The sequence below is a fragment of the Notothenia coriiceps genome, unplaced genomic scaffold (genome assembly GCF_000735185.1).
Source record: "Notothenia coriiceps isolate Sejong01 unplaced genomic scaffold, NC01 NC01_scaffold00034745, whole genome shotgun sequence".
NCBI classification, from domain to species: domain Eukaryota; kingdom Metazoa; phylum Chordata; class Actinopteri; order Perciformes; family Nototheniidae; genus Notothenia; species Notothenia coriiceps.
This window is the reverse complement of record NW_011367446.1, coordinates 1-27,558: the sequence shown is the minus strand read 5'-3', so window position 1 is coordinate 27,558 and position 27,558 is coordinate 1. Positions and strand designations below refer to the sequence as shown.

Below are 27,558 nucleotides of genomic sequence, written 5' to 3'. Positions count from 1 at the left end.
AAAGTAAAAAGTTGTCAGAAAAATAAGTTAGTGAAGTAAAGTACTGATACCAGAAAAATGTACTTAAGTACAGTAACAAAGTATTTGTACTCCACGACTTCCCACCTCTGCACGTAATTATTAAAATGATAGTTTGTATTAGTGTTGTTGACTCACCCTCAAGTTGTCGCTGAACCCTCCTGAGTTCTTTCAAGATGGATGTGATTTCCTGCAGTACAAATGTCCAATTCAGCGATCCAATACGATTAGCAATAATTGGCACACATTTAAATTTGAATGTTGACAAACACGAGTGCCTTACCTTGTTGGCGCTTTTGACAACAGGAACATCATTGTCAGAGTTAACCTTTGCATCAATTTCTTCCCAGATATCCACCCTGTCCTGGAACAGTAACCTGTGTGCACAATGACAGATTCAGAAAGTGAACTTATTACTGCGTTCTTTAAGAAGGGACAATCCTAATTTGTGTCCAATATGTTATTGATCTTGTCAATTTGTCACTTATAGCTTACCAATTCCGGAGAGTAAGTATAACTAAATCCAATCAGGGAAAAATACTAAAATACACGTTTTCTTTTTTGATATACTATGGGTTTCCAATTCAATAACAATTGTAAAGAAATCACCAAATTGTGGCTACATGTCTCAGGGGGTAACATTTCAACAGGAACAGTTTTATCTGCATCTAATCTGTTGAGCAGATTACATCCCAGTCCTCTCAGCCCCATATTGTCTGTTAGGCTATAAATCCTCGTGCTGACTGACTCAGTTACACCCCTTTAATAAGATTATTGGCTCAGTGCAGTCTGAGCATGGGAATAAAGGATGTATGAGTAACATCTTACTTAATTTTGTCAGCGAGTTGCTCAGTGTTTTCTCTGATAGCCATGGTGATCTGAGACACTGGGTTCAGCATCAGATTGTCCGCAGTGACCTGAGGAAAAACAAACAAAACAATGATCCCCATGTTTTTACATCACAGAGGTTTGCTCAAAGTGACGCAGCACATTAGCTCTGACCTCGTCTCTGCTCCTCGCTCGCGGCCTGGAGCTCACCTCAGGGTCACTGCAGCTCTGCTCCGGTTCCCTTGGAGGGGCAGAATTTGGTGGCACTCTCTGGTAGTTTAGTCCAGCCTCAGGGATACGATGAACCAGCTGCAACACAATCTTACTTTAATTCCATCCACTTGCAGCTTAACGCACCTGCCCCCCCTGCTCCTCACACAGCTCGTACTCCAAGCACCGCTGCTCCAGCTGCACGCTCCTCAGACTGCCACCTCTCTGCCTTCTCCCCTGTGGATGCTGTCCAGGTCGCTAAGCTGGTCTCTAAGGTCAAGCCCTCCAACTGCTCTCTGGACCCCATGTCCACTGTCCTGGTAAAGGCAACACTACACACTGTTCTGCCCACCATCGTGGATATCATTAACTCCTCCCTGTTAACTGGCATCTATCCAACATCCTTCAAAACCGCCTCAGTCACCCCCATTCTGAAGAAACCCGGACTTGACCCAACTGACCTCAATAATTACCGGCCAATCTCCAACCTTGCCTTCTTTAGTAAAATCTTGGAAAGAGCAGTCGCCGACCAACTCCACCATCACATGTCCAACCATGAGCTCTTTGAACCCTTTCAATCTGCCTACCGGACCCAACACGGCACAGAGACTGCCCTGATCAAAATCACCAATGACCTCCTCATCACAGCTGACTCAGGCTCCATCACTACACTAATTCTCCTAGACCTCTCTGCAGCCTTTGACACCATCAACCATAATATCCTCCACACCCGCCTGTCTGAACTCCTTGGCCTCACTGACTCCACCCTCTCCTTCTTCCACTCATACCTCTCTGACCGGACACAGTTTGTCACACGCTGGCTGCAGCTCCCCCTGTGCTTCTGTCAATCATGGAGTCCCCCAAGGCTCGGCCCCCTTCTATTTACAATATACATCCTTCCGATTGCTCATATCATCCGCAGCCATGGTCTCTTTATCCACTCCTACGCCGACGACACCCAACTGTACATCAGCACAAAACCCTCTGCCCATCTCCCCTCTCAGTCGCTAATCAACTGCCTCCACGAAATTAAAACCTGGATGACCACCAACCTACTCAAACTTAACAGTGATAAAACTGAGCTCATGGTTGTGGCCCCCAAGGCACTGCTCGGGAAGGTTGGAGATCTGCTCCTCAACATCGACGGTTCCATCTTCTCACCATCCCCTCAGGTCCGCAACCTTGGCGTTGTATTGGATTCAACCCTTTCATTTCAGAACCACATCAAGTCAGTATCAAAATCAGCCTTCTTCCACCTCAGAAACATATCCAGACTCCGGACATCACTCTCCGACTGTTGCAGAGAACCTCATTCACTGTTTCATTACCTCCCGTCTGGACTATTGCAACAGACGCCTGTCCGGGGTTCCCAGCAAAACCCTGAACCGGCTCCAGTACATCCAGAACTCAGCTGCCAGGGTTCTCACACGTACCAAGCGCTGGCAGCACATCACCCTCACTCTCTTCAATCTCCACTGGCTCCCGGTCAAGTCCCGCATCACCTACAAACTCCTCCTCGTCACCTCCAAGTCCCTCCATGCCCTCTCCCCTCAGTCCCTCACAGATCTCTTCCACCCATACATCCCGTCCCGCACCCTTCCATCCTCAGACTCCGGCCTGCTCTCCATTCCCCATTCACGCCTCCGCACCTTCGGGGACCGTGCCTTCAGTGTCGCTGCCCCCCCCCTCTGGAACTCCCTCCCTGCTGAAATCCCTAACGCCCCTTCTCTGAACATCTTCAAATCAACCCTGAAAACTCATCTGTTCAACAAAGCCTTCCAACATGAACTCACTTGTCCCCCCCCCTGCAATGTAGCACTTCCATTTCTACCCCCTGTTTTATGTTTTGTCCTTATATGTTTCTTTGTTAAGCGACCTTGGGTTGATGAAAGGCGCTATATACATTAAAGTTATTATTATTATTATTATTAGTTGATTTTGAAATTGTAAATGTGGAATGTATGAAGAACTATGTCCATCATGTTTACAGTATTAGGCCTGAAAGATACACATATGTTTTGGAAAGATACATGAACTTAGTTTGTTCACCAGACGACTCTATTGGGCCCCTGTAAGCTAAAATCAAAGACCGTTGAACCAACTGTGAGTGAACAGGCAGCTAATGTTGTAAACATGTAGAAGAACCATTATGATCTGTCCCCATCAATGTGTGTTCTGCAGAATATTTAAATGCTTCCCTGTTTGTACTTCAATCTCACCTCGGTGTTGTTCCTCTGACTTGTTGTGAACGTTTCTATTACAAGTATTGTTTCACAAACTTTAATTTGCTGTGGCCGATTTAGTAGTCAACATGCAATCAGTGAGACGGCAGTGCTGTTGACATGGTTGAAAAGCAAATACATGCAGTGCTATAGAGCAGCATGACCCATTCTCATTCATAGGGTCCGCTGGGTATACAGCTCTTGACTGGCTCAGTCTCAAGTCATTCACTGCGTTCAGTCATGGGGTTTTGGAGGACTTCTGCTGCTGAGATGGAATGAAAAACAAGAGTGCTGCTTTCCTTTGTCTCCTTCTTCTCATTCCTTGTACCAGCGCCGGCTCTGTCCTGCCTCTGTGAGCTGGATTAGGCCCACAACACGGAGGCTGCATTATGTCCTGAGGGGGCTTTACTGTAAGGTCCGCCACCAGCCCTCGCTCCCTCTGTCTCTGCCTACTTAATGTACCGCTTCGCTCAAAAGCGGCTAAATCTTTGTTAACATGGAAACTATGAACTCACAGGGAGTTAATCAGAGTCAGTGCAAGGCTGGCCATTTGCATGTGAATTGGCTGTGGCTGTATACCAGGCCTCTTTATGTCATTCACTCCACAGTGCCTCAGGCTTCTGTCCTCTGAGGCAGCACACTGCCAGGAGTACATGTTGGGGAGACATAGCTGTATTTCCTCATATACTGCTGGGAAATATGCCAGTAACAAAGCCAGAATAACCTAGAAAAGGGGTTTTAGTTTTCAGGCTGCACCAAGAAAAATTCTGAATTTTCAAGGCTTTTGAAATGTGAATATACAGTCAGGAGCTGATTCTGAAATCAGTTTGAGATGGTTTCTAAATCTCCTTTAATTAGAATTTCACGTAAAACTGTTCTACTCCTAGCCACCTTTTATAGCTTCTGCTCATCCGGTCCTTGCTGGGAAATATTGCAGTAAGCTCTCTAAGATTAGTGATAACTTTATCAGTAAAACAACGAGAAGTGTGTTAACCTCCTTGCGTTAAGAAACTTCCGTCTTTCTTTTTCCGTATGATTTGATTTGGAAAGGTTATTGAGAGGGGGAGGAGAGAGGATGTTGAAGAAGAGAGTAAATCTGATGTGGAAATGTAGACTTAGTAGGATTTATCCATTTGAGAAAAGACCTTTTCACTTGTTTTGTTGGTTTATCCCCTAAACCCCGTCTCACCCCCCTGCCTAAAAGCTTTTGACATCTTCATCTTGTTCACAGTGGGCAGGCTTTGTTTGCTCTGCTTGAAAAAGCGGATGGGGCTCGGCCCTCCCCTCTCCGTGGCACAAGTGTAGGACTTCGCCATGGCAAAGGGGGGATTTCTCTTTCCTCCTGCCCCCTCCTTTTTCACATAACTACAATATGGTCATTGTCTGCCAGTGAATAATGTGGCCACTCGGGCAGCATGGACTGCTCCTCGGGCTTTGACTGTGAACCAGCTCTTTTCTTCAGCGTGAAAGGACTCTAATCCATGTAAATATAAGGCTCCGAGTACAGCTTGGCCACGGTGGGGAGAGCGAGAGGGAGGAATGGAGGGGAGGTTCAGCAATTTAACCTTTGACCCAACAAATAAGAGGCATGTAAGTTTTAGAATTGCTCTCCAAAGAGGGGCTCCTGTGGCAGAATGAGCTTCTTTTGTAATCCCTGCAGTCTAGGGCTGATTGACAGGCCTCTGGTGGGAGCACGGCGCTGCTCAAAGCCAGGGAGAACTGTTCCACAACTCTGAGAAACAGACAACTCTAATTATTGATTATCTCCATTCACTAATTGATTGATTAAAAAAAAATGTTTGTGCAAGAATTTAGGACTTTGACGGGTCTGCTCTCAGAATGAAAACACTGAAAATGTATTTGTAAGGCTGGGACTCATGTTGAAATATTTCACTTAATTTAGCAGCATGTACCACAATGACGCACGCTGCATTATAGTTTAAATACCATGAAAAAACATTCAAAGCCATAAAGCACAATAATGATCAGATGTACTGTATAGAGTTTATCGAGGTGGGTGAGAATCAGCTGAAGCCCCCCCACTGAGAGTCGACTTTGAACAGAGCTGTTAGATACACAGAGCTTCCTGCTCTTATCTCACTACGAAACCACAGTTTGTATACACACACACATATATATGTGTATATATTAGGATATAAATGTCTTTTTTTTATTGTACGTTATCAAATAAAGACAAAACTGACATTACAAATAATTAGATAAATTATTAATTAAAAAAAATAGAGCAGAATATACAATATGAATAAACATTAAAGAAATATGGAAAATGAAAACTCTGTTGAATAACCTATAGCTACAGTGAGTGTTGTGAAATACCAATCCAAACCAATTACACTTATTTTTTTTTTCTCTACTTTCTCTATAAATGTTGCGTTGTAGTTGCCTTCATAGCTCACTCCCCCACGCCTCAGAATAACACTTTCTGCTTGAATACTACTGAAGCATCTATACTCCCTTTGCTGATTCACATTGTAGCAACAAACAAGTGATCAGTTCAAAACATCATTATTCATATTATAGTTTAATGCACCAAATATATTTTGGAGTGGCAAAAATATAAACTTGAAATACTGTTAGCATGATAATACATCCTAATAACAATCGTATACAAATGTGAGTGACTGTTTTATTTGCAAATGTCCTTTTTATATTCATTTAAGGGACAATTAAATATTCTGAATCTACATTTGAACTCATTTAACAATGTTAAACTTGTGTTTTATTTTTTCTTTGTATATTGTTATTTGACTTTCCAACGGTTATATCATTTACCTGCAGTAATCACACCGGTTCATTGTCTTCCACCTACATTACAGTCAATCATAAATAGCCAATAAAACCATAAATCCTTTCAAATACAAATTGTATTTACGGTGTTTTCCGATAGAAATAAGAATGTACTGCATAATGTTATTATTAGATCAATGATTGACATTTAACCCATCCTTGCCTTGAATACAAAATAAAAATGTGGTTGTTCTCATTTTTGTCTTTTCAACTTCAATGTGTATGTTTGTCCAGTAGGCCTGACACGTTCATCTCTTCAGAATAGACCTTTGATATCGCTTATTATGGCCTTTTACAACGTTTCTTCAACATTCATTAAAAGTCTTCAAGATCAGCAAATAATTTAAACTGCTTTTCAGATTCCATGGTGTCCTCTGTATCAATTTAGAATCATGTCCTGCTTTGGAACACCATGCCTCTTCTGTCACTTCCCTCCACTCTCAGGGGGAGCAGTGCCTCCTGGGTGATGTTGTGCTTAACATGGAGAATAAAGAAGCATCAGTGCTTTGCACCTCAGAGTGTTCGTCATGGCTGCCCAATACGTCCCTGCTCTCTCCTGCTGCCATTACTGGGACTTCCTGTAATTGTGGACGGTTATTACATCACATCACTGTCTGTGTATTTTTAGATGCTTTCAGTCATTGGTGTTTTTCCACAGCACTTCCTGTAGATCCCCTGTCAATCAAAAAATGTGATAGGGTGACATCTTCTTCCTTCACTTAGTGTAGGTTGAGTTGGAGCTAAGTTCACAAACTGATTCCAGGGTTGGGTTGTGGTAAAGGCAGAGGATTCACATTTTTAATTAAACATGCAGTATGAAAAAACAACAGAAACGTTGACTTTAATGAAATGTATTATGTCAACAGACATCACATTACTGTATTAGGGTAGTTGAAAGCAATAATATCAAGTTGAACCCAATATGTTTTATTTAAACTTATTTGTATTGCTTTCAACTAACCTAATACAGTTATGTGAGATCTGTTGACATAATACATTTCATTAAAGTCAACGTGTCCGTTTTTTCAGTGCACATGCTGTGTTTTTAGTCCTTGAGTCAGGGTAGTCTTTTTTCTTTAGAATGATTTCCAGAGTGATGGATGCTTCAGTATCATACGCCAGAGGCCCAATGATGTCTCGTCTGCTTCACTTCCTCCCTTCCTCACTTTCTCCAGGTTACAACCTGCTAGGAGATAGAAAGTTGAGACAGGAAAGAGCAATAGGTCTGACTTTTATAAAGCGTTGTTTTGGTATTGGGTGCCGCCTGCTATACACATATGTGCGCTGTTATTTGATCACATTCTCTTATTCATTATTTTTTCTAAAAATGTTACAGTAAGAGGTGAAATTCTCCAGGCTTTCACAAGCTATAATTTATTATACAAATCACTGTGTATACAAATGATGATATTTTGAACATGATGTTAAAACATATTATGAGCATTTTATGAATGTATTAGATAACTAATAAAAGAGAGGTGATAGGGAATGATTGATGGCAACTAGAGTCCCTGGCTGGATTTACCAGAGACATAGAGACATGACTCCAGAGCTGCTGTATACCAGACAAAAACAAAAATATTACAGTGAAATAAACTCAACAATAAGCATTGTGCAGAATGATGTTGTTATTATTACACTCAAAGTCCACTTACTAATAAGACCATAAGATGTGTTTTAAGGGAATTGTATTAAACCTTGTTTCTTTATTATATTTCTGTTTTTCCCTGACTCCAGATTAGTTGTGTGACCCCTTAGGGGGACCTGCGCCTCAGGTTGTGAACCTATAGAGAGTTGAAAGGCCATTTGTTTCGAGAACAACTGGGATGTTTGCAGTTTGTCTGAGGAAAACATGCCACATGATGAGAGGGACATCTGAGAGGCTCAGGTGTGTGTTCTGTGTTTACGCTCATGTGTGATTCTTCCTTGCATTAAATGTGTGTGTGTGCGATGCAGGGATGTGCACGTACAGTGATTAGGTGATCTGCTTTCTCCCTTTCATGTGTTTTTAGTCTCCTCTGCTTTGTTCCCTTTCTTAATTACAGCCGAGCGTGTAACCCACTCCCCACTTCCACAGCAGCATCCCATTAAACACACGCACCCCATGCCTCCCCTCTACCTTTATGCAGAACACAATTAAAACACGAGGAGAGATCAAAAAGATGCCAGCAGCCTGACGAGGGTGATGTTTTTCTGAGAAATGCAGATTTGTCTTATTGATGGCTGCCCCGTTTGGATATCATTACGGGACAGGAGTAATCAGTGGAGCTGCATCAGCATTTAACACACACACACACACACACACACACACACACACACACACACACACACACACACACACACACACACACACACCACACACACATGGTCAGATGCTTTAAACTACGTATTTGAGTTATCTGCTGGCACAGATTATTAGTGACTTTGTGTTTTTTGGGGTTAGTACATTCTAGACTTGTTGTTGGAGTTAAACAGCTGATTGGCAGTGACAGGAGACCTAATATCAATTCATATTTTCATTACAAACATCAAAGGTTTTGTCAATATAAGCAAAGATTTCTTCCCCAACGTCAGTTTCAGTGTCCTGGAACATTATGTCATCCAATCAAGCCACCAAATCACCAAGTTTAGTCCTAAACCCTGAATGTTTTTTATGTTTGAGTTGGTGATATGTTTTCCATTTTGGTCACATTTTTCAGAAGTGCAACTTCACTTGAACCTAAAATCATACAGGCCATTTTATGTTGTTATTGCAGCTACCATTGGGGTCACTGAGGTCATGTCCTCAGTACTTTTACTAAGAATTGTATGGGATTCAAACATTGACAGGTTTCATCAAAAAAATATGACCTTATTTAAAATATGGCATTCCGATCAAAGGGTACTGTATGGCTTTGACACAGCATGAAGACCTACATGCTGGGAAATTCAATTGACAGAAAAATGTACTTGTAAGTTTATACATAAACAACAAAAAACAATAATTACAGTTGGGGACTTTATTGTTGGTCTAGTGTCAAACAGAAATATATGTTTATGGCTTGAAAAATATATGTCTTATCAAATCAGGTCTTCATATTTATGCAAAAATCCATATACAGTCCAACCGTGCCACAAAGCGTCGTTCTCATTGATTTGTGAAACCATTTGACCTTTAAACAGAGATGATATACTGTGACAGTTACCACGGTGTGAAGTGAATGAAAGCCGTGGACACATTTATTTAATTTCATGGTATAAACAATCAGAATGTCAACACCTATAATCCCCTCTTCAACTATTCCACAAATAAATTACTTAATTATAATTTTCAGAAATTGTTCCAATAAAACCTCTTAGACAAAGGGTTACAATTTAAATAGTGACAACATATCATGTATTAATAAGCTGATGCTCTAGAACTTGCTCCTTATTTCATCATCATTATTTGTTTTAAATGATCCAGGCAGTGAAAGTCTCACAACTGATCCTGAATCAGTGCAATTTAAAAACAGCACAGAGTCATTTAACCTTTGTATTCACTGTTACTGTACCTACTTGTTTCCATATATTAATAATGTATTACTGATAATACACTATGACCGTTAGTGACGCTTTGCCTTCAGAGTCTCTGTCTTTCAGTTCTCTTCCAGAGGATGTGAGTCTACTGCCCCCATGGTACAAGAAGGAAAATAAAAATGTGTGTGTGGGGGGGGTTGTGTGTGTGTGTGTGTGTGTGTGTGTGTGTGTGTGTGTGTGTGTGTGTGTGTGTGTGTGTGTGTGTGTGTGTGTGTGTGTGTGTGTGTGTGTGTGTGTGTGTGTGTGTGTGTGTGTGTATGTGTGTGTGAGAGAGAGAGAAAGAGAGAGAGAGAGAGTGAACTGTAATTCATTCAGTTTTACCTTTTTAAATAAATGTTCCATGGATGAATTCAATATTGGATTATTTTAACTGTGCCTTAACATGCTGTTGTTAATTATCATATTGCTAGTTTTCTCCTCCTCTGTGGTGATTATTGTGAACACACATTACTGAGAATATTCCAAGATAAAGCCCAGACCTCGGCCTGCATCAGCTCTTCTTCTTCTTCTTCTTCTTCTTCTTCTTCTTCTTCTTCTTGGCAGAGGAACAAGGCGCAGTTTGGCTCTTCTGGTACAAATAAATACAAACAGATATTTCCCCCTAATCTTACACTACCACCTAATATCATATTTCATACACGCCCGCAGACATGCCCCCTGCGCTATGTTTAATGTATAAACCCAGGCCTATAGCAGAGAGAAACGCAGATGATAAATATGCATGTATTCAATTAAGGGTATTACAGAGGAGCTGATTTGCATAAGGATTTGGGAGCTTAACATCATATTTGTGCTATAAAACTTCACAGTAGCCTAAACGCGAGCCGTTTTGCGCGTGGGGGGGTGGGGGGAGGGGATTGCAGGACAGGTATTTTTGGAAAATGCGAGGAAAATAAAAATAAATTATAAGGAACACATTTTAAAAATAATTTTGATATTGTATAATCGAATAAATCTGCAGCTCAAACATTGCTGCTTTATAATAACGAGAGGAATTTGAGCGGCTGGATGGATCTGGTTTTGAATCATTGAAGTGCTCGGATTGACTCACAGATCTCAGAGCAGTGTAACGCTCCCACACCGCTGGAGATACCGTTTTTTGTGCAGATGAATCCTCTCCTCCGGTCTCACATAAATCCTCTGACGACGAAGTCCACTTTCCCCTCCCAATTAAGAGCAGAGAGCTAATTAGAAGCAGCGGATCCGGGATCAGTTGAGCCTCGCGCTGTTCTGCTGTCTGTCTGAGAGGAGGTGAAGCCGCTGTTACATGTCATCAAGTGACAGAGAGGAGTCTGACTGGGGAACAGATAAATCAATGAATAAATAAATACAAATCAATGAAGCCAAAATGCAGAGATGACACCAGTGTCACCAAAATGGTTTTATGCAGTAACACAAAGTTCTACATAACAATCATGATGTGTTTAAACACGTGTATCAATAGAATTCTTTATTTATTTGTATAACTCTACAATCTCTTTCATTTATTGGATTTTAATATCTCTAAGGAAATGTAATTTAATAATCAGATTTTAAAGCCTCTGCTTTCAATCTTGTCAAACGAATATATAAGCAAAACTTAGTTTTGTAGCTACTGTGTAGTTTTGATTTGGAAATCAACTAAATGTACCTCTAAACATTAAACAATATTGAGTCAAAGTTGTGTTTTTGAGGAGCTAAATAAACAGTTTCAGAAAAACGTTGTTTTCATTTGTTTTGTTGTGCGCGTTTGTCCATTGACATTTAAAATACAAAATCAACAATCGGAAGTGAGCCGTGTTCTTTATTTCATGGCTGGTTTGGTGACTGCCTGCAGTTCTGCTCCAGCCTTTTGGTGCCATGGAGAGCTGAGCAGCAACAGTGTGGAGCCCATCTGTGCGTCACAGGAGGAAAGGTCCCAGCAGAGCTCCGCGCACAGCTCCAACACCTCAGAGGACTGAACCTGCCTCACTCTTCTTCTCTCCTTTCAAATAACATTCAGAGCCGCTCCGGACAGACGTCAGGTTGGCCGGTGGTCCCACTGCTTCCTCAGACAGCTCTGTAAAAGTAGAGTCAAACAGTTCGGTGGCGGCGGAACAGCCAATGAACACAAATGGTGCGTCGTGACGCAACAGGGCCCCGTTGATAAGGAGCGGAGAGTCCAACCGGGATCTGAGAAGGAGGAACGGCGGTTTTGGGGGCCAGCAAACACTTGCCTATCATCATTCAACGTAAAGCCAACTCCTCCTCTTCTGCTGTTACGCACATGCAATCTTCTTGGCCAAAGGCACAACATTACCCAAACAGACTGTAAAGGAAAACTGCTTCAGACGGCCTGCGGGATTGGATAAAGCTGTGCGCTGCTGTGTTTCCTGTTTTCCTCTGAAAAGTATTCTGAGCGACATCCATCAGCTGCTGGAAGCCTCAACTTGTACTGTTGAACCCGGAGGAGAAGCCTTCCCCCGGCTCCCTGACAGCTTTTTGGACATATATTTTTGTTCTATCTTACTGTGTGATGCTTTAGGAGGCTCCTTCCGGCTGTGGCAGTGTAGCAGAGTTGTTGTTGTTCTGCACAAAAAGGGGAGACATTTTCCAATGACTTGCAGACTGTCGAAATCCTGAAATATTAGTCCCGGCGAGGAGCAGATATCGGTGCTGAGACACATGCTGCGGGGCTTCTGTTATTGGTATGTTTATTCATCGTACATGGAAGAGAAAATATAGAAAAATAATTTGGTAATAAGAAAGAAATAACACCTTACCTTAGACTAAATTCGACTAAGAAAACCTAAATCTGTGCGGTTATTTATGAATTAATCATAGCTGATTAATAATGAGAGCTGCAGAGATTCGGATGACGATTTCCATTGGCAGATGAGACGTAGTGGGGAGAACACGTGTCCAATTTTCCCTCATATTTTTTCCTCCCTGATCTGGATTTTTCACTTGTCACGGCAAAAAAAGGAACCCCTAAAATAGGACTTGTGAGAGGCGTTTCTGCGCCGGCTTTCGCCTCTGATGGACATCTTGGCTTGCAGATCCGAAGAGAACAGTTATAATATCATCCCCTCTGCGGCAACCATGCTTTTCCATGGCCTCCCTGGAGGCGACGTGCACGGTGTGGTGGAAGAAATGGACCGGAGAGGAAAGAGCGAGTCAGCAGCCATCAGCTCGGCCATCGATATGGGGGAGTCAGATACGGTATGAGACTGTGGCCTCGTTAGGGCAGCACAACATGTGACAGAGCGGCTCAAAGCCGTTTTTAAAGTGTTTTTAATTGCACGTTTTCACTTGGGATCGATCATAGACAACGATATAAAAATAAATTAAAAAAAAAAAAAGATAAAGCAAGGAGGAAGATCTATAGTGGATACACATCAGGGCATCTTACTAAAAAGTGTTATGACTACGAGTCCCATTATATGTTTCAAAGTAAATATATCTGCAAATAAACATATCATAAAAGAATAATAAGCACATGAAATAGCAAAATTATACTTTCAATTCACACCGAACAACTGTCACACTAATGTCCCAGATTATTGTTTAGTTGCTTCTCAAACTTCTTCCAAAAGGCCTGCCACTGTGATCCTGATCCTGAATGAAACTTATTTCAGTCAGCAGAGATTGAACTGAGCAGAGCTGAACAGGTTGCACAATTACTCAAAAAGCACAATTATTGGACTTATTTAATTTTGTAAAGCAATTCATTTAATTAAATTAGCTATTTGAAATGCCCTCAAAACCCACAGTAAATATGGACAATACAGAACATATTCAGTGGTGCACAAACCAATTAAAATATATGTATACAGGAAGATTAACAGCCAAACCCAGTTGAAAGTTTATATTGAATTGACAGTTAGAGTAAGATTGTGTTTCTTATTGTTTATTGTGTGGACACTTTCAATTAAATAAAAACACAACTTATAATTGTAAGGTTCGGTAGTCATTGTTAAATGTACTGCAATAATAAATAAATAAAACAACTAGAGAAAATGCAATGGAGGACAATTATATTTTTATTCAGTTTCCAACTTCATTTGCAAATCATTTTTCGAGGATATACGTGTCTGTGTGCATGCACGTGCGTTTTTTAGGCCTCTCGAAAATAACATTTCATGACAGTCTCGTATCGAAGCGTTGGGTTTACGTTTACGTTTAATTATCGTTGTTATTATCTTTAGGAGAAATGAAAAGCACATACATGGTGTCCATAAAATATAAATGTTCCTCTAAAAGCCACGCCGTGTGTAGGCCTACATGTGCCTTTTTAAGAAGGTTATATTAAAACACTATAGATGCGTTTTCAAATAAGTGTATTCTGCTGCTGTACGCAATTATTATAAATATTATTATCACTGTCTCATTTTTACTTTATAGTCTCCTGTAGTAATAGTCATTCATATTTTATGGTTACTATAAGCATACACTTCCCTTGACTGTAATAGTGCTATGATTTAGTTTATTACATTTTGTTCAAAGAGAGGAGTTTGCTTTGTCTTTATCTAACAGTTTTTCATTTTAATATCAATATAATATTCAGGCCTAATACTATTATATATCTATATATATATATATATATATATTGTTGAGACGAAATACTTTTTTTTAATCCTACAATTCTTCTTTATTCTTTTTCTAAAATCAGCCCACGTGAGAGCTGGCCTCTGAGGCTGGATCTGATGATATTTAGTATTATTCTAAAGAAATAGAATCCTCTCCCACGTTAGCCTGATTTACGTCAGGCTAACGGATGTCATACATTTTCTACACTGTATTTCTTCCTTCATGACTCTGTGCCCTCGTGCCTCTCTCCTACAGTCCATGCCGTGTATGCCCGGGGAGCGCGTGGCTCTGTGCGCGGGCTGCGGCAGGAAGATCGCGGACCGGTACTACTTGCTGGCGGTGGACAAACAGTGGCACATGCGCTGCCTTAAGTGCTGCGAGTGCAAGCTGAACCTGGAATCAGAGCTCACCTGCTTCAGCAAGGACGGCAGCATCTACTGCAAGGAGGACTACTACAGGTAGGGTCCACTGTCCATCCCATAGTGTCAGGGCTGCTAAGTGACACCGTTTGAGCCGAATGTCATTCCAAAAATACTTTATATTTGTCTTTCCCTTGATTTAACAAAAAATAAATCAGGTTTATTTAAAAAAACACACAATTAGCATTTTTTGCTACGTCACATATGGTGTATGGGTTTACAAAAACTGATACTGAAATGTGTGCACTGAATACATGTCATATATTGTGCCATAATTAAATATCTAAATAAGACCCTAGTTCCATTACTTTTCTCAGTATGAACATATACAACAGAAAGAAAGTAAAAACGAAAAATGGAAAGAAAGAAAGAACAAAATGAATCATGCTGACTTTCTGTGGGTCTAGCAGCTCTCTATAGAAAGACCCCCCCACACACACACACACACACACACACACACACACACACACACACACACACACACACACACACACACACACACACACACACACACACTTGCAGCCACTGACGAGTTTCTGTGTTGTCCGCAGAAGATTTTCGGTGCAGAGGTGCGCTCGGTGCCACCTGGGGATCTCGGCCTCGGAGATGGTGATGCGGGCCCGGGACCTCGTGTACCACCTCAACTGCTTCACGTGCACCACCTGCAGCAAGATGCTCACCACCGGGGACCACTTTGGCATGAAGGACAGTCTGGTGTACTGTCGGCTGCACTTTGAGACTCTCATCCAGGGAGAATATCAGACTCATTTTAACCATGCGGACGTTGTCCCGCACAAAGGCCTGGGCCCGGCCAACACTCTCGGACTATCCTACTTCAACGGCGTGGGCTCGGTGCAGAAGGGCCGACCCCGGAAGAGGAAGAGCCCCGGGCCGGGGGCCGAGCTGGCGGCTTATAACGCAGGTAGGAGCATTTATAAAGCATGTTGCGAAGGAAAGCTGGGTCATTTAAAGCAATACAGACTGCTTTCATCAATGTAGGCCTATATCATTGATTTATTTTTGGTTCTTAATTTTTTTTATGCGATCGTGCAAAATATTAAAAATATATATCATCGCTGCCTATTGTAAATTAAAGGTCTCTCTCGGATCAAACCCGTTATTATGAAAGCTCTCCGGAACATTCCTGCATGTCGGGTCTGCGCCCTGCTTGTTGTCGGCTTTTTGTGGAAAAGTTGACATGTGTTTTTTTATAACCTGCAATTACATATCTCTTAAATATGTATATGTTCGTATCTTAATCTAAGCACACAACAGTTCTGAACACGCCTTGTGTCACTTTCATTCAGTGAGGCAATGTGCTAAATAATGACTTTATAGCAAAACTGTTCCACATTTCTTTAAAGTTCTATAGAAGTTAGTTTTGGTTTTGTCAGGAGCTGTGTGTTGTGTTCAGGACCTTCACATTATTATAGTCTGCAGTTGCAGTGAGCTGATGCTTTCTGTCAGAATGTCCATGTGGAGGCCAAGCATTGTGCATGAATAAACCTGAACACTGACTGCACAAAGACAAGAGCATGCAGGCCAATAGGAGGCCAGGCAGGAGCAAATAGGCCTCCACAGAGAAGAAGGACAAATCAATTGTTAAATGGTGGGAAAAGGGATGTACAGTCTAACGTTTTTTAATACAAAAATAGCAGATATACTAACAGTTTGAAGTTCCACGTGTCAGATATGTGGATTACACTTTTCAAACGGCTTCATTTCGATTTCAGTAGGTCTACAATCTGCAGCAGTCTACGGTTTGTAACATCTCTGACTGTTGTAAATGATCATCTTAAAAATGATTATGTTTAATGCTTAGTCATGTTTCATTTAATGCGATCTGTGATAAAGAAAAACGTTTTTGGATGCTCTGGCTTTTGCTTTGGCCCTTATTCACTTGTCAGTTTACATAGACATCTACAGACCTCCCCCCCACGCAACACACACACACACACACACACACACACACACACACACACACACACACACACACACACACACACACACACACACACACACACACACACACACACACACACACACACACACACTGGGGCAGGGTCAGCCTTGGTATGTTCCAGAGAAATCAGTGTGATGTGAAAAGTTATTCACCGGAATAGAGAGCAGGAAACTTCCTGAAGGTAGAACTGTCTGGTTGGGTCTCATTTTTAATTATTTAGTTAGTAAATCTTCCTATTACTAGTGTAAAAAGAAAGTTGATTACAATCCCATCCAGTATATTTAGTTAATAAATCTTCATCTTTTTGATTTTGACAGTCTTGGTTGATTTAAATAAGTTGCTCCCATGTAAATAATCACCCCCCCACACTAGTTTCCACTGGAAGACTTCTTTTTACTGTGTTTTCTACCTGAGCCAACACATCACTTTCTTTATTTTAAGATGCTGCCACTTATAATCATTATAATTAACGATAAAAGTAAACTGCTCGAAAACAAGTCAAATGTTTCCACCTATCAGTGTTGGACTTTGCTTTAAGAAAATAGTTTGTTCTGAAATTATAAGAACAACATATTTCATCAGGAAGGTAACAAGGAGAAAGGAAGCCTAGTTTCAGAGCATTGTGTGTTTTTGGTAAATACACTGAAGAGAAATCCTGTGAAGAGAGTCAGGAGAGGGAGAAGTGCGCCCTCTTCTGTTTCAGACCAGAAACAACACTAGCTTCCCCTGAGCCAGGACTGAGAACATGTGGAGTCCTGAAGCTCTGAGGAAACATTGCGAAAAGTGTGTGTGTGTGTGTGCGCAGCATCTTAACAAAAAGCAGCCTGTATCCTGTGTGTGTGCTCAGACACACACACACACACACACACACACACACACACACACACACACACACACACACACACACACACACACACACACACACACACACACACACAGGATACAGGCTGCTTTTTGTTAAGATGCTGCGGCATATGCTTTGGCCGGAAAGCAGCATTTGTTCGGCCTGGTGTGTACGGACTAATTAAGTGAAGTGTTATTCTGATGGTTTCACTCACTTCATATTCATCATTTGCGTTCTGATATTGAACACGAACTGTTATGCATGCAGCAACACTTTGTATATTGCCAAGAAATCTGCAAACTGGGACAAATACACGTGTGTTGTTGTTGTGTGTGTGTGTGTGTGTGTGTGTGTGTGTGTGTGTGTGTGTGTGTGTGTGTGTGTGTGTGTGTGTTTGTGTGTGTGTGTGTGTGTGTGTGTGTGTGTGTGTGTGTGTGTGTTTGTGTGTTTGCTGAAGCCAGGCTCCCACCTCCTACCAGGACAGAAAGACATGTAGAGACAGACAGACAGATTTGACAGCCTCAGTTCAAAATTTTCTTTCTTTCTTTCTTCATAAATCATTTTCTCCACTCCTCAAACTCAACATTAAGTGTATATTACATATAATGTTGCATTTCTTACTATGCTTGCTCATAGTTGTGGTTTCCTAAGAGTTTATGATCACATATTTTTTGGTTTTTGAGGTTTGAAAAGAAAAATATAATTCTTATACAATGCATTTCCAGATGGTCTGTGCTTAAAAAATTAGCAGGCTTTCATTACTGGGCTCATGGATATATTAGGAGCTAAATAGTGTGTCACTTAAAGAGGAGAGCCTACAGTGTTCCATACAAACAGCCAATCAGAAGTGAGGGATTGAACACGTCTCAATAATGATGGTTGTGATTGAATCTGTGTCTAACCCGCTGTCCTCTCCTGTCGCAGCGCTCAGTTGTAACGAGAACGACGGCGAGTCCATGGACCGGGACTCCCAGTACAGCTCCAGCCAGAAGACCAAGCGCATGAGGACGTCCTTCAAGCACCACCAGCTGAGGACCATGAAGTCCTACTTCGCCATCAACCACAACCCAGACGCCAAGGACCTGAAGCAGCTGGCCCAGAAGACCGGCCTCACCAAGAGGGTCCTTCAGGTACCCACAGCTATACTGTCCTCCACTGTCTTTGTCTGTCCTCCACTGTACTATACTGTCCTCCACTGTCTTCTTCTGTCCTCCACTGTACTATACTGTCCTTAACCGTCCTTATCTGTCATCCGTTCTTTATTGTCTTTCACTTTCCTGCACCATCCTTTAAGGTCTGTGTCTGTTCTTTTCTGTCATTTTCTGTGCCTTTCTGTCCTTCACTGTCCTCCACTGTCCTTTACAGTCTTTTTCTGTCCTTTACTGTATTATACTCAATGGTGTAGGAGACAAATGCTATCAGGGGTTAAAGAGCTTCTCTTGTTTTCTGCACATCAAGCTTCTTCCAAATGTAAAATAAAGAAGTGAGGTTTTACTGGAAGGAGCCCACTGCTTATTTTAAGATGTTTCTATTCCGGTGAAATTCTTGGAAAGAAAACTGCAAACAAGCTGAACAAAATCAGAAAGAAGCCTTTTTTCTCACTTAGATTAAAACATTTAAGAAACTATTTTTAAAAGCTGCATAAAAAAGAATCAGATATTCTAATTACCTCAAGCAACGATAAACATTACAACATTCAATGCATGTTTTTATAGAATGCAAAGTTACCTCTGAAAAGAAAGCCATAAAACAAATGTGATGTAGTATTTCAGTGGAAGATATGATGTTATGTTGAGTACTGAGAGATGAAAAACAAAAACCTCTGTAGTACACACAAAGAGAGAGGAAGCACAACACAGCGTTTGATTTCCACAAAAGACGACAGCAAATTATCTGGGGGACTGAGAAGAATAAAACTGAGACAAAAAGGTTTCTAAATCAAATTCTTTCTGAGGAGGAAAAAAATCCTCCCGCTGCTTTAATTAACGCTTGCAGAAAACAAAGCAGTCGTTTTGCTTTGATGCATTCCAGTTTTCACGCCTGTTATTCCAGCTGAAGCCGTTTCCCATGGCTCCGTCATGATTCCAGCACTAACACTGCTACACTGCAGACTCAGATTCTCATTTTCAGTATTGAAAAAGAGAGCAAAGATTTGTAGTGTATTCAAATAGTATAACATTAACACCAGGGAGAATGAGGAGCAGGATACGTGTTTCAAAAGTGTGCTGCAGGGCCTTTTTAACGAGAGTAATGACTGAAATCATAGCTGCTTTTATCCCTATACACACACACTATAGACAGGTCAATTATTATCTTTTACACTATCATCTAAAGCAGGAAGCCAAGGCTCTACTTTCATGAGCATACATGAAAGAAAAGTGTATTTCTGTGGCTACCACTGGCTTTGACTGGAGAGAAAGGCTTTTATGAGTTTTGTACACAGCGTTGTGTTTTTAAGTGTTCTTTTATCCTTGACTCTAATTCGCAAACACACTTTTTAAAGGCACGAGGAGATGCTCACCCGTGTGTGTTGTGCTGCAGTGTGGCGAGTTAATATAAGTCTACTTGTGTTTCTGCAACATCAAAAATTATTCTTTGCAGTTTTGCTGCAAAAAGTCCATCAAACTAAAAACAGCAGCAGGATGTGTCAGATTTGGTGAGGGCTTGGTTACATTTAGACTCAAAACGTCTGGGTTTTGGTTAGGGAAATAGCTTCTGTTGAACTGCTAATTGATGCACTGTGTTAACCAGAATCAGAATACCTTTATTTATGAGGGGACATTGACATTGTTACAGCAGAAAAGAGCCAAAGACAGCTTAATGTCCATCGATTTCAGCATAGTTTGAAACATTTGATTACACAGATTCTGAATTACCTCTAGTTGTGTGAATTATATAAATGTACACTATTATATATTTTATTTATATTTATATATATTTTATATTTATTCATTTCCTGGTTTATAATCCCGGACCTTGCACGGAACAAAGAAAGACAAAGAAATTATACATGTGAAAATATGTCTGTGTTGTAAGGACACTAGTTCTAGAAGGAGATGCTACATCCGAAATGTTTAAACTGTCCTTTATACTGATGATGAGATCCATAAATGGTGAAGACCTATATCTAAAAACGTTGAACCTATTATTTTTTATTGAAACTTAATATTATTGCTTTTAACTAAACCAATATTATTATATGAAATATGTTGACATCATACATTTAATTAAAGTCAACGTTTCAGTTGTTTCAGTGTAGATGGATAAAACAGATAACATTAGAGATACAACAAATATATTTGTTTGTGTAATGTAAAGCTGACCCGTTGGTAATGATTAAATATGAGGGTCTTCAGGTGGTCCGTTCCTATAGTAACAGGATGATGTTGTTCCTGCAGGTCTGGTTCCAGAACGCCCGGGCCAAGTTCAGGAGGAACCTGCTGCGGCAGGAGAGCACGGGGGGGGACAAGGCCTCGGACGGCTCCACGCTGCCGGGGGGGACGCCGTCGGGCCCGGCCTCAGATATCTCCAACGCCTCCATGAGCCCCTCCAGCACCCCCACCACCCTCACAGACTTGACCAACCCAACCATGCCCACCGTCACCTCAGTGCTCAGCTCCGTGCCGGGCGGCATGGACGTCCACGAGTGCCGGAGCCCGTCACAGACCACGCTGACCAGCCTCTTCTGATGCCCTCCCCTCCCCCTCTCAACTCTGCTCCTCCCTACTGGATCTAAAACTAAGAACTGTTGACTCCTTCCAACATTACATGGATTAGAGAAGAGAAGGTAACGGAAACATGAAAAAATAAATAATTTCGCTCTGAGCCCATTAGAGACTATTTGCATAGTGAGGCGGCCGGGCCTTATACAGATGGAGCAGTTGTTGTTATTTTGATGTTGTTGTCTTGTCGAGAACTGAGGAGACTTGATTTGCATTTTTCAATGTTTACAGAAAGAGACTGCGGGAAAAAAGAAACTGCTTAATTTTTAATTCATTCATTTTTTCCAGCACAGTATTTATGTTGTTGTTCAAGAGTCACTGTTAGAAAGGATTGTAAAATATTCTTTTTTTGAAAATCTGAGATTAAACACAGGTTACAATATTCTACGACTGCCCCGTGCCTCACAGTCCACTTCATCTCAAATAGCATCACACAAAATGATTGCACTGCAAGAGAGTCATGACCTCCATTTGTACATGTGTGTGTGCGTGTGTGTCTGCATGTGTGTATTTTACATACAGTGATACGCAGTGTGCAGCGCTTTCATTTCTAAAGCTCCATTCAGTGGTTAGGTCTGATGAGAGCTGGACAAACGAATGATTCTCCTCGTCATGTTTTTACCTCTCTTTCTCACTTTGTCAAAAACAGGATTCAAGCAGAGCTACACCAGGATGCTATGTTTGAAAAGCAATTATTATTGAATCATTTAAGTTGAATGCACTTTTAGAATTGGCAAACTGGGACAGAGGTCACATACAGAACTGAGACGGGGGAAATAAATGGATTATCTCACATCACATTTTCTTAGACTAAAACTTATCATTTTGTTTATAATACAACACATTTACTGTGAAAATCCTGACACTGGTGGCACTGATCAGATCCTGACTGAGCTCTCACAATTATACAAACATCCCTGCTGATCCTACTTTTCTTTTTCCATGATGTGATAAACAAACTACATTTTTTGGTGCTCTTTTAGTCTTCCGGTCACTCAGTATTCACCCTCACACACTGATCAGCGTCATAGAAGGTGTGAAGACACTCACAAGCGATCAGGGTTCATTCTCTTGCCGGTCTTCCCGTCAGTGGACGAGCGGCTCCGGAGCTGCAGCTGCCTCTCAGTGTACACACAGTACTACTACACACAGTACTACACACAGTAATACACACAGTATTTTATACTGTCAACGTTTCAGTATTTTTCAGTGTATGCTTTTGTGATTCCTCCAGAGCTCATAGTGGAAGTTCAGACACTGAGAGGTCGGGGTTCATATATATGTAAATCCATACTGATTAACATAGCTGACATCTCTCAGTATACATTTTGGCTTCTTGTTTCTTGACATTTGCATTGTTACTCATAACCATTCACTTGCATTTTGCTCATTAAGCTTGTTATAAGTTTGTTTCTGGATGGAAAGACCTGACCTGAGTGCAGTGAAAAAGTTAGGGTGTCATTCTCTGGGATGGCCTACTGGGCACAAAACCTGGTGGTATTATTGTCTGTTTTCCATCTTCACCTAAGTTTAATAATGAGGGTGCAGTTTTCAACTAATCGCTATCACATTTGTGAGAAACTAAATGCAAAGAGAGAATCTGGAGAGAATCAGCGAGTCTGGCAGGATACATCTGTGTTCTATTAGTATTATAGGGGGCTTTATGTATACAGTCCAAGGTGTCCAATGTCTCATAATCTGCCCATACTCTGTAATCAGTGAAAATTATTAATAATTAATATGGGAAATGTAGGAAAATAATTCCAATTTCGAAGTAAACAAATAAGATTCAGGTTTTTGGGTACACCAAATTTGAATGAAAAGGACTTCTGAGATGACGTATGAAGTAAGATTACAATTTGTTTCGATTAATTAATTAATTAATTAATTAAGTATGACACTATATTATTGTTGCCCTTATATAAACAGGACTTCATCATGTTCAGATATCAAAGTTAATACTTATTATGCAGACTGACCCGACCTCTGCCGGAAAACCATGCTTTAAAACTTTAAAAAACACAACAACAAAAAAACGTGAAACTGACTCGGTATCATCATTCCTTAAAGTACAAATGTACATGTCATGCATCAAATCAGAAGTGTGTGTGTGTGTGTGTGTGTGTGTGTGTGTGTGTGTGTGTGTGTGTATGTGCACTGCTGCAACCTCCTGTCTCTGAATATTATGTCTGATTATATCATTTCACGAGGACCGTTCATTGAACCCTTCTTACCGAATGTGGCATTAAAATAGAAGAAATCCCTCACTGTTAAGCTACCAGCCTGTTTTCCAGATCTCAGGCTCGAAAATAACATTCCCAGAACAATTGACTATAACTTCCCTTCTAAAAGGGGTAAATTAATCATCTTTTTTCTCAAAGTAATGATAAACCTGTGAGTTGGATGTAGAAAAGTCAGAATCAATATAGAATGTTTTTATTTTAAAGTAAATTCAGATTGAACATAGTAAAAATGTAAATTATAGTGTCCGTCCAAAAAAAAAAAAACATTACTTATAGTGAAAACCATCCTTGAATGATGGGATAGTAGACTAAAAGCTTTAAGAATCCAAACTATAACATATACTAACGCTGTATAAAGATTGATGCAAAAAAAGTGACATTTGACCTTTTTAGAGAGGTTTAGCAAAAAAAAAACACTTCTGGGGTCATTTGGGTGCATTTTCCATATCTCTGGCCCCCCTCGGTCGATTTTGATGATTGACACCTCTTTTGAATCGTTAGAGCCAATGGAATCGAGGGGAAGTTTCTATCCTATAAATCCATCTAAACATTACCCATCTAAAAATTACCCATTGGTGAATGAGTGATGCATAGCCAGAATGCCCAATACCAGAAGCTGTCATACACTCTCGTAGCAGCTAATATGAAATCTCCGTTATTGACATAAAAATAGAATGACGGATTATCAGTAATAATTTCAAAGTGACACAGACACATTGGATTAACCTTCAGCAGCGGTTTTATCGTTTTAATGCCATTGAAGACCACTTTTGATCAGAAGCAGCAAAAGGTAAGACAAATTGGCCGTTTTTTGCTACCTAAAGCTACGTTGTGTGATGCCTGGTTTTGCTTCCCATGTCGCGGGTTCTGATCAATTGTTTGTGCAGATCTGATAAGTAATAACGGTATTTTACCGTGAGTTCTGTGCTAAGTGCGTTAGCATTTTTTCGCTCAGGGCTAATTCAGAGCCTTTGTTATTACCTTTTTGTTTCGTTTAGCTAAAAATGGTTAATATTGTCTGAAAGCTGAGTTTCTTCCCGTTAAGTGAGTATGACACATTCATAGTTTGTTAAATGTTAAGAAGCCCTCAGACGCTGTTTCTTGCAACCAGTTAAGTCATTGCCATTTCTACTGATCATAATTCCATTGTTGAGGTCAACTAAAATAGATTTATACTGTGCAATTTTCCAAACTCACATTGGTTTCTCATACAGCATCTCTGTATAGTATGTGTATTCACTCTCTGTCCTAAACAGCTTGTTGGAGCTCCTGCTCAGATTTGACATCAAGTGTGTGTGTGTGTGTGTGTGTGTGTGTGTGTGTGTGTGTGTGTGTGTGTGTGTGTAGCCCTCACTCCAGGAAATCAATCAGGTCAACCTAAAATATGGATGCCTTGGTCGAGCCTGGCTGAAACTGCATATCACTGTGAGGTCAAAACATACTGCAGTTCCAGTTACACATTTGTCAGTGTTATAAAAAAGAAAATTGGCCGCTTGCTCCACGTTAATGTGTGATGCGAATTTGATCCAGTTCTTACAAGGAGACAAAGAGCGTCACAGAGAAATACACAACTCATAACTGAAAACCTGCTCCATGGCAATAGATGATTATCTTATTATTTTTCCTATAAATTCTTATTCTAAGGACAATAGACGGTGTATTATTGATTTTCCAGGGCAGACTGGAAGGCTTCCACAGCTTCACATCATTACATTGTTTTGTCTCAGAATTGGTTGAATGCTGTCACAGCGGCCAGTTTGTCTGCTGGTTTATATGAGCATCATGGCAGCCATCAACCTTCACTTTTTATTATAGAAAATAAAAACATTTATAGTTAATGTAAACATTTTCTAGGGTTTTTTACTTTATCTTCTCTGATATCACTGATTTTCAATATTTTCTCTAAATCTCAACCAGGTTTTGTAATCAACATGATTACAGGATTATTCTTCTGTAATTTCCAATGTCAAGAATGCCACATTCCACTTCAGCTTCAGAAAAGTGAGGATTCATTTAGTTATACAATTTAAATAAGCCTATGGAAATCTGAATTACATTTTTTACTTTTTCTGACATTTGATAACCAGAAACAGAGGAAGAAAAAATAATAATCAAGAACATCACAAAATAATCTATAATAATGGAAGAAGTCATTTGAAGTTGTATTTTAAAACTGATATTACTTATGTAACCTGTATATCTTCCTCTGTAACAAACAGCTCTATCAAATGAGTGAGCCACACTGTGGCACTAATGATATATTCCCCCATTACCATGAACAGACTGAGGCCCAATTCCAAACCACACCCTACCCACTCCCACTCCGTGACGGAATGAACTCCGTGGAGTGACACATGAGGCTCCCTCCTGTCAGATGGAGGGAGTAAATACAGCGGCAAGCTTTGGGACAAACTCCCCTCTCTCCGGCAGAAACAGGAAATGCCGTAACTGTATGTAACAACGGTTTCAAATCAGCTTCTCTTTGACAAAAATAAAAAATGAATAACTAAAATAAAACTCCAAACATCTCTAATTGTGCTCTTTTAGTTTTAAACCTGATGTTTATAAGCTTCTTAGTTTGTGCAACAGTCTGTACATATACACAACTTTATATAGAATGCACACATTTACCTTTTTTAAACTAAACACAGGTATACGATCCTAAGTAAAAAAAAATATGAGGTTATCATAAGGTTGTTAACATCGCAATTTATCAGTGGATGTTTGCTGGAACTATACTTGTAAACTGGCTAGAGCAGTGGTTCCCAAAGTGTGGGGTGTGGGGCGTGCCCCCCCTGGGGGGCACAGAGGCATGACAGGGGGGCGCGAGAGACCAGGAGGAAAAATGGTTATTAAAAATATAAAAAAAATAAAAAAATCATAATTTGAAAAATGATTGATTCGAAAATAATATGATACAGTACTATTACGTCTGGGTCTCTGTGTTTCATTCAAGCTGGGCTCTGTGTGTGTGTGAAACGAGCCATTTTGTGTGCGTGCGCGAGCGAGAGAGAGAGAGCACACCGGAGATCGTGGTTGTTGGCTTCTGGTGCTAGCGAGCTACGCTAACGGATATAAGGAGTTTGTTCAACAACAAAGTGGAGGAGAGTCCTCTCCTGTCAGACTGAGAGACTCAGTGAACTAAAGGACTCTCTCAGTGTTTAGGTAGTTAACTTTACTCAGTGTTATCTCAGTGGGTCTCAAACGTTTTGGTCACCATTAATGTAAACAATTATTTCCGAGGCACACATTTATATGATCATTATAGTTATACAAAAATAAGAGAATAAATGAAAAACAGGTATGAAATACTATATGACGGTAAAAAAAAGAATAAAGTTTAAAAGGGTGATTTGTAAGATATCCATAAAGAAAAAGTAAATCTGTTGACAGTTCTGTTTCAAATGGGTGTTGAGAGAGGTATCCATAGATCTCTTCATTTTTTTCTCAAAGTGCACCAGGTTGATGCATCATTGATCATGCTTCAATATTTAAAAATAAATCTTCCCGGACGAGCTTGCCCCCGGACCCCCCTATGTAAGTTCCAAACACCACCTATAAAAATAGCACTTTACCCCTGCTTACACCTATATGCCGTGAGCTGATTATCGAGCCTTCATTGTAACAGTTGCGGGTACACTGTGTATATGCGTGGGGATTGTTGCAGTAGAAAATTCAACTGTAGCGACCGGTACATTAATGGGAAACCCTAAATGTTTGAGCACCCTCTATGAAACGTCAAGCTACCCCACAGCACCCCCAAAATAAATCTCTGGCGCCGCCACTGAGCCTGACTTGTGTTAGGGGGGCCCGACTTTTTTTTTTCAAAGGGGGGGCCTGACAGAAAAAGTTTGGGAACCACTGGGCTAGAGCAGGGGTTCCCAAACTTTGCCATGCCAAGGCCCCCCATATAGCATTATCGTCTGACGGGGACCCCCCTGCAATAAAAAAAAAAAATGATGTGTAAATTATGGAAAATATGACAAATGAGTCATACAGCTTAATACATTTTCTTAATATATATTTGTATTAATAATTAATAATCAGTTATTCTTCTAAACATATTTTGTATTTATCTTTTTTTTGTCATTCATTACATTCATTGTGTCTTCTGTTATAAACATTCTTACAATATTAAACAGTAATATCAACAGTAAACATCTTTTTAAACTGAT

General features: G+C 40.5%; 1 protein-coding gene and 1 pseudogene across 2 annotated transcripts; both read left to right on the top strand.

The window, feature by feature from the left end:
* The first annotated feature begins 1,022 nt into the window (after positions 1 to 1,022).
* Positions 1,023 to 11,584, top strand: LOC104962433 (RNA-directed DNA polymerase from mobile element jockey-like; annotated as a pseudogene).
* A 318-nt stretch (positions 11,585 to 11,902) lies between these two features.
* On the top strand, positions 11,903 to 21,497 carry lhx2b (LIM homeobox 2b). Of its 2 annotated transcripts, none has more exons than XM_010790869.1 (5): positions 11,903 to 12,824; positions 14,448 to 14,650; positions 15,166 to 15,533; positions 18,343 to 18,548; positions 20,817 to 21,497. In XM_010790869.1, the coding sequence occupies exons 1-5, from the start codon at positions 12,642 to 12,644 to the stop codon at positions 21,105 to 21,107; spliced, it is 1,251 nt and encodes a 416-aa protein (XP_010789171.1). In that variant the 5' UTR covers positions 11,903 to 12,641; the 3' UTR covers positions 21,108 to 21,497. The 2 variants fall into 2 exon arrangements, with proteins under 2 accessions (XP_010789171.1, XP_010789170.1); XM_010790868.1 differs by having other exon boundaries at positions 15,163 to 15,533.
* The last annotated feature ends 6,061 nt before the right edge of the window (positions 21,498 to 27,558 follow it).